General features: G+C 37.1%; 1 protein-coding gene across 1 annotated transcript; it reads right to left on the minus strand.

Moving 5' to 3' along the window:
* Nucleotides 1-261: 261 nt before the first annotated feature.
* LOC118437761 (ovochymase-2-like) lies at nt 262-5,284 on the minus strand. The gene is made up of 9 exons (XM_035857094.1): nt 5,203-5,284; nt 4,981-5,133; nt 4,693-4,875; nt 4,029-4,138; nt 3,796-3,966; nt 3,558-3,725; nt 1,995-2,205; nt 978-1,334; nt 262-432 (listed from the first exon to the last, which is right to left on the minus strand). Exons 2-9 carry the CDS (start codon nt 5,121-5,123, stop codon nt 318-320), a joined length of 1,458 nt encoding a protein of 485 aa, XP_035712987.1. The 5' UTR covers nt 5,124-5,133; nt 5,203-5,284; the 3' UTR covers nt 262-317.
* Between the last annotated feature and the right edge of the window lie 2,345 nt (nt 5,285-7,629).

The raw sequence follows: 7,629 nt of genomic DNA on the forward strand, positions 1-7,629 counted from the left end.
TATATGTTTTTCGTATCCGGTGTTTAAATACGTTTTGCTTCAAGACTTTAGTAAATAAAGACTCGTGCTGAAGTTATTGCGTGCCATGGAAAATTTTGGGAAACGAACATGAATTAAAGGCTTCATTTAACGTTTAGCACAGCAGATCATAAATAGACCCTTTGGATAAAAACGTGGACCAGGGTGCCCAAAAAAGTGCAAGCGATCCATTGTTGTTGACTGATTTTGTATTAATTTATGAACTAATTACGCCAAATTAAATGAAATTAAATGATTCTTTATTACTTCAAATTGTGTTCAAATTACAGATTGCCCCTTTAAGCCCATTCAAAATCGAATCCTGTGGTCGTAAAGACATCATCACTTTCAAAAGTAACCAACCCTAGACCAGACTGGAAAGTGGTCGTTGGCGGTAGCGATGATCCGCAATGTCTGAAAGTATTCAAATTCATTATATTTGCTTCACGCAATGTTCAACATCATACACATCAAAACAAAATCTCAAACAATTTATGCTTATAAACTAGAAACAATTTTAAACCTTAGAAATCCCAACCTTGTTGAATAATTAATTAGGCTATGTTAGACTGTTGATAAGATTAACTACATAATTTTGATAATATAAGCTCAGGAAAATAATTCTAGTTTGTTTTGCAAAAATCAATTGGAGAATACCGTAAATACTCTATTCATAGCCGGGTCTTGAGCCCAAGTTCGAAGAATTTAATAAGCTTGTCCCTAATTATGGCATTCCTTTAATGTCCGTTTTTAGATGCTTCAAGTTATGCATAACCGAAAAATAATTTACCCCGGTCTCTAATTATACCCGGTTTGAAATTATAGTCGGATTTGTATCGTCTTTAAACCCGGCAATAAATAAAGTCTTTACGGTATGTCCTTTACTATTAACCCCGAATTTTGTAATTACCAGTATTAGTAAATGAGGATAATATATAAATGCTTATTATTATACTCACCTAACAACTTGGATATACTGATTATTATACCAGTTGTATATCATAATGGCGTCATATCCACATTCTGAATGATTTTCCACATCCATTCTGGAGAACATTAAGGTCCTCATGGCAGGCGCGGTTGGATTGATGACAAACAAAGCGTTCTCATTGTCCCGGTACCTGCCGCCACCAATGGGGTAAGAAAAATTGCCAGTGGAGGTTGTGAGCCGGGCGAAGCCTGTAACGTCTTTGGTGACACTTAGAAGGCCGGAGGAGAAGAATTCTAGACGGAATCCTCGCGTTGGAGCGTTCCCTACATTCAACGTGACCAGGATGAAGCCAGATTTGATGGTATAATTTTGGCCGACGCGAGTCCTACATATATTTCCCATATATGTTATTTATTGAAATTAATTTTTACTCGAATTTGCTTTAGGGCCGCCAAATCCGTTACGAATTTTCAAATCTGTATTTCGGATTATCCGGTTTCGTCAGGGCCCAAATCCGGATTTAAATTCGGATTTTAATTATTTATCGTTATTATCAAGTTCCTTGATATTTGAACGAGTTTGATAGATGTCTAATACTTCTTTATCATATTCAATAGAAATTTAAGCTGTTTTGAAATTTTTATCATGGTTTAAAATTTGTTGACCATGTAGTTTCTTGGTATCTTTTTAAGTTGATGGATTAAAAAAATGTGATATTTCTAAAAAGGTGGGTTTTATGTCGAATATGGTAAAATAACTAGCTGGGATGAACAACCTGAACAAACTTTTTTTAAATTGAAGTTTATGACATCTTTCCATCCTCTCATTATTGATAAAATGTTGTGAAACGGTCCAGGAGGAATATTTAGTAAACTTTACAGTTTTTTTAATTTACACTTTTCCCAATTCTTTGCAGTGCGCATGAAAATGAGTTTTAAAATGAAAGAAATCCGGATTCATTCCAAAATGAAATCCGGATTTCGGATAATCCGGATTTTTCGAATTCGAAGTATCCGAATTTGGCAGCCCTACTTGGCTTACTTACATTTGCTGCTGAGTTCCTGGCTGTGAGTTGGCAAAGCTGGTCAAATATAGGCCATCATTTTCGCCAAGGCCAGAGCTGCTCAGTCTGAAACGGCTTGACTCGTAGGGTGGTTTCAATACCCAGACACATCTCTGATCCGCGCGAATAGAAGAGCCAAGTTGGAACTTAATTTCTGCAGAGGATGCAGCAATCCTACCACCACAGGTTGTAACTGTAAACAATTAAAAAGAGTTGATATGATGACGGATAGTAAGGACTAGCCCTGATCTATACTTTCACCATTCGCGACTAAACAACATAGGAGAGATAGGGCACTTTACCCAATCCCAACCAAGTTATTAAGGGGCGAACCGGGCGTAATCTAACAAGGGAACCTCAACCTCTGTCCCATCTCGATTTCCTTCGGAATAACCTCAATGGACAGATAATTTAGTGAAACTAAAACTTTGTTATAGAACATGCGGTGCAAAATCGCGTTTTCGCGAAATATTTGGCGAGAGCCGCACCAAAACCTGAAATTTTCCCAATGCTTTTAACATAGCCACCAGCCTTTACAATGATGAAATGAACTTTATGGAATATTGAAAAATTAAATATGTACCCGTCCGTGTAATTTCAGCCCGATCACGAATATGCAAAAAGTGATGCAAGCATTTGCCAATTTTCTGCAAATTGCGAAAATCGAAAAAATTTCGCAAGTTTGAATTCTTCGTACCCTTAAATTCAACAAAATTTACAAGTTTAACTAATGTAAGCGATATAAAGGCCAGAAGAGTGTATCGCTGCTGGCTGGGTTGGTGGCTTACAAGGGACACTCACGACCTGTCGTTTGAGTCCAGGGTACCCACTATGTTTTTTTCGAATCTACTAGGACCCCAGATGAAGGATTCATTCGTCAAACTCATATTTGGCGACGTGGCGTGGCGCCAAATTCGCCAAAATTGAATGTTTTTATTTTTGAAACCGTCATAACTTTTGAAATCCTGGACGGATTTTCAAAATTTTTGGCAAAAATCATGACAAGGAGTTCAACTTTCTTATTCCATGAAATTTTTAACTTTTCGCAAAATTTCGTAATTTTCTTCGAAATGGGGGTTCGTCGAAAAAATCCTAAAAATATTGCAAAAATTAGAAATTTTTTATTTTTATTTTTTTGTCAAAAATTTCGACTTTTGTGATCATTTTAAGCTTAAAATTTTGAAAATCCGACATAAACTGCAAAAGTTATGAGGATTTGAAGTTGGTCGAAAATGCAAATTTTTAAGTTTGGCGCCACGCCATGGCGCCAAATATGAGTTTTACACGGAAATATGAATGGATCCTTCATCTGGGGTCCTAGTAGATTCAAAAAACATAGTGGGTACCCTGGACTCAAACGACAGGTCGTGAGTGTCCCTTGTTAGTTGAGAAGTTAGCCTCTCCTTTTCTCGCTCCACTCTGCAGAGAAAACAGGAGAGGCTAACTTCACTAATGTTGTCTCAAAGGGCTTATCGACGCCTCGACGGGCCTATTTATTTTGCACGTCGATTGACGGGCTTCTACACTAGTATATTCATAATTTACTGGATTCAACTGGCCATGGATCCTCTTCGGTAGGCACGACTGATCGGCGAATCCAGTCCCCAAAATAAGAAACCTCGGTGTATACGCCGGGAAGATCGCCACAATGGCCCACGGAAAATATTCCGCATAAAGTTTGGCTATCCCCACAAACTAGGGGACCTCCATCGTCTATCGGAATATTTAAAAAGTGAAACGCAATTGTTGTCAATAAATAATAAATACTACGATTTCCTCCAACCTCCAAGACACCCATCTTTATCTCCCCCTCCGTAACAAACCATGGATGGAACTAGGAACCCAAACACATCGCAAGTCGTATCGTCAACTAAGGGCACGTCCACCTTCATCAAGTTGGATGCATATGAGCCCCCTGCTGACAGCATGCCCCAACCAGTAATTGTAGCATAATCTAAGTAGAGATGAATAGAATAAAAGTAAATATATGAGTGGAGAAGGAAAGTAATTTTTTACCTGTTGGAGTAAAGTTTGCCTCTGGAATGACGACGGGCTGGACAAACTCGTTGAATTCGAACGGAGGTGACACCTTCATCAATGCAATGTCGTTCTCGAATTTAGAAGCCCTAAATAATTCAGCTATTTATGTATGTCATATCTAGGTTATAGAGAGTAGGGCATTCAGAATCGGAAAATTATGAAAAACCGGTTTACGATTTTTCCGATTTTGGAAAACTTTTGTAAAACCGGTTTTCGATTTTTCCGATTTTGGAAAACTTTTGTAAAACCGGTTTTCGATTTTTCCGGTTTTTAAAATTTTCGTAAAACCGGTTTTCGATTTTCTCCAAAACCTGTTTTGTCCAAGATTTTAAAAATGTGGTAAATAGGTGTAATGTGGTAAAATTTAAAGTTTAACAAACTTCGGTCATTAATTTGGAGAAAAATATTTCAGAACAATTTATTTTTGCACAAAAAAACAAGAAATGACCTATATTTTGTAGTTCTAAAACAATTTTTATCAAAAATCTAAAACCGATGTTCGTGTGTAATAAAACCGGTTTTCTACGAGACCGTTTTTTTAAAATTATAAAACTGGTTTTCGGGTATATCGAAAACCGGTTTTCAAAATCGTAAAAACCGGTTTTGGATGCCCTAATTGAGAGTGTAGATTTATACTTACGACTCGGATTCATAATTCGGATGAATCACAATCTGTACGACTTCTCGGGTTTGTTCGGTGCCTTCAACCACATCGATGTTGTGATCTCCAGCGGTGATTTTGTAACCGCTTAGTGGCCACGTGGCACAGTTTGCCGCAGTAATAATCCAGTCTGGACTGATAACTGCACCTCCGCAGAAGCCCCTGCCGATTATTCGCATATCGACCATGACCATAAACTTGAACTCGTGCGGGTCAGTTTGCATCAATTTCTTACAAATAAATATTGAAGAAACTTTAACCACTCACACAGGCCTTGGGTGTGGTCGGAGAGCATAAGTGATAAGGACTAAAGTTGAAGCTCTTGAGATTATCTTTCGAATGACATCATTTTTGAGGGGGGTAAAGAGGACACATTTGTCGTCCATATGACCTGTGACCTTCAAGGTCATGACCTGGGACCTTACACCAACTTTTTCTTACAAGATCGTATTTTATATAATTTTTGGAAGCAACTTCAAAAATACTAACCCTTATGATTGCTCCCACGTGGGGTTTGAGTCATGTAGTACATGAACGACCAAAATTTGGGGGCTGCTTCGTTGCATTACGGCAGAGTCCCGCAAAGGCGCTGATGTATCCATTTTGAAAGCCTGGTACTCAAAATAAAACTATTTAAGTTTTGAAATTAAGTCCTCACACTGTTAGGACCATTACAATAATTTTATACGTCTAAAAACCTCGATGCTGGAAGGATATATGGGTATCTATTTTATAAAATAAATCCATGCCCGAGATAACACTTTGGTGGGATTAGCCATCACGCACAGATAAGCGTTTATCATTTATTTGTTCCTCTCACATTTCTGTGCAATCGGTCATTATTAATCGACTTCCCATTAAGTACGTATACCCATGAAACAAGCCAAAATCTTGTACATAAACTGTTTTTTTTATAAACGAAACATTTCCTAAAAATTTGATCAGGTACCGAACTAAATCATTAAAATTTTGATAAAACAATTAACGAAGTGATTCACTGGGCAGGATGTGTCGTACCAAAATGCAGGATATCATTCACCCACATTAAAACTATTCTTTACAAGAAGATCCGACATATTCTGATGAGGACGATTTCGAGGAGGAGGACGATTTCATTCTTATTAAACCAGCTGATTCTCCCTCAGTACATATAGCCTTCCGTGTGTTCACTGCGATCTTCTTGAGTTGCTTCTATTGCTATATCGTAGTTCCCTTGGTCCTCTGTTTGGGCAATTTTATAGCCGAGATTTATGATGGCATACTTTACTCAAATTTGGCTATATATGATCCCTCAGGTAATTCGGTTATGACGTTGTTAGTAATTTCTAGCGGATTGTTTTTGATTCTTGTCATCGCGCACAACGTTTTATATTTGGCTTTCCTGCGCGGGGACGAAGACCCCGTCAGGTTGCCTGAATTGTTTAAGATTTTATTGATACTGTGGATATCAGTAATCTTGATTGGTAGTTGTCTTCTCTTAAATTTGATATATTCAGATCGACGAAGGGATATCGGATACAAATTTGAGTAAGGCTTTCTTACCGAATATAAACAGAAGGATTTGTCTGATTTTCTAATCTTGTTTGAAAATAAATAATTAATTAGGTAGAAGTTATGTATGTACCTACATATGTATAGCATAATCACATTCGATATAAATATATGTATCATGCATGCATATATTTTATATCGTAAGAGTGAAGATTATGTATGTCAAAATTATCTACCAATTCCATCCATTTCTTTCACTTATGGATTACAGGTCGAGCTACATACATACTTCTAACGTTATTACGTAAACATAATAAAGTATCTTTATCTAGTATCTTGAATTTTTTCCAAAAGTATCTTTATCTTTAAATTGTGACTTTGGCTACATTTACGGGAGGAAAATAGGGAACCAGATCAGCTCAAATAAACAAAAAGAACCACCCTCTAAAATTGGGATATATCAAATTCCATGAGACTGCAATTCCTCATATATCGGAGAGATATCACGTCCCATGGAGGAAAGGATAAAAGAACACGACCGAGATTTAACAAAGACAAATGTTAAATCTGAGATTGCAACACACATAATTGAAAATACTGGTCACAGGTTTCAAATAGAGTCAGCAACTCTCATTCATCGGGAAGAACGATATTTCCACATGAAATTCAAGGAGGGATTACTAATCAGAAACACCAGGAACATAATAAATAAAGATTTAGGCATATAAATAAACCCAATTTGGACATCGCTACTCCTGCCCCTAGCGCCAACGTTTATACGGCCAACTACAAGCCCGGTTACCCAGCGACCCCAATGATGTCAACAACTTTTCAACTCGTCTGATTTTGAAAATATTATCTTTCATGAAATTAGTTTCTTGTACACTTTTGCACAGGAAGAAGGGGGCAGTTGAACCCTGAAAGCTTGTGAATAAAGAACTTCAAAAATGTTTGTACATACATACATAGTGAAGTTATAAATATATTTCTCGTATTAAATAAAAAACTAAACACGAGTAGAGCTTGATAAGTGAATGTCCAAAGTTTGATGATGCCATTAAACTCTACATACCACTGAAGTGAATACGGAAATATGCATGTATGTATATATGTCGTACATACTAAAATATGTTCGCTAAATAAGTATAAAGTTATAATGGAGGTCTCCCAACGTATGCTCACAGATTTTAACCAAACTAGCGTCAATCGATCACAAATATAATTAGTATGAAATTTGCAAATGGAACTATCTCCCAATGTGCAGGTTTGGCGGAGATATTTGAATCCAAAGCGGGAAAAATGCGCCGCAAATTTGGAAAATGAAAAGTTTGGCAGCCTCGGGAGTGCGTTTTCTCCTCTTTTTATGCAAATATCTCCGCCAAACATGCGCATTGGCAGATATTGCCATTTGCAAATTTCATAGTA

This window comes from Folsomia candida, unplaced genomic scaffold (genome assembly GCF_002217175.1).
Source record: "Folsomia candida strain VU population unplaced genomic scaffold, ASM221717v1 Fcan01_Sc016, whole genome shotgun sequence".
Taxonomy (NCBI): domain Eukaryota; kingdom Metazoa; phylum Arthropoda; class Collembola; order Entomobryomorpha; family Isotomidae; genus Folsomia; species Folsomia candida.

What these genes read in the sequence shown, in the direction of transcription:
- LOC118437761 (XM_035857094.1), bottom strand. Translation starts at nt 5,123, where the DNA reads ATGACCTTGAAGGTCACAGGTCATATGGACGACAAATGTGTCCTCTTT. An exon ending in CGACCACACCCAAGGCCTGT is followed by an intron (nt 4,876 to 4,980) that starts GTGAGTGGTTAA and finishes AATAATCGGCAG; the next exon opens with GGGCTTCTGCGGAGGTGCAG. An exon ending in TAAAGATGGGTGTCTTGGAG is followed by an intron (nt 3,726 to 3,795) that starts GTTGGAGGAAAT and finishes ATATTCCGATAG; the next exon opens with ACGATGGAGGTCCCCTAGTT.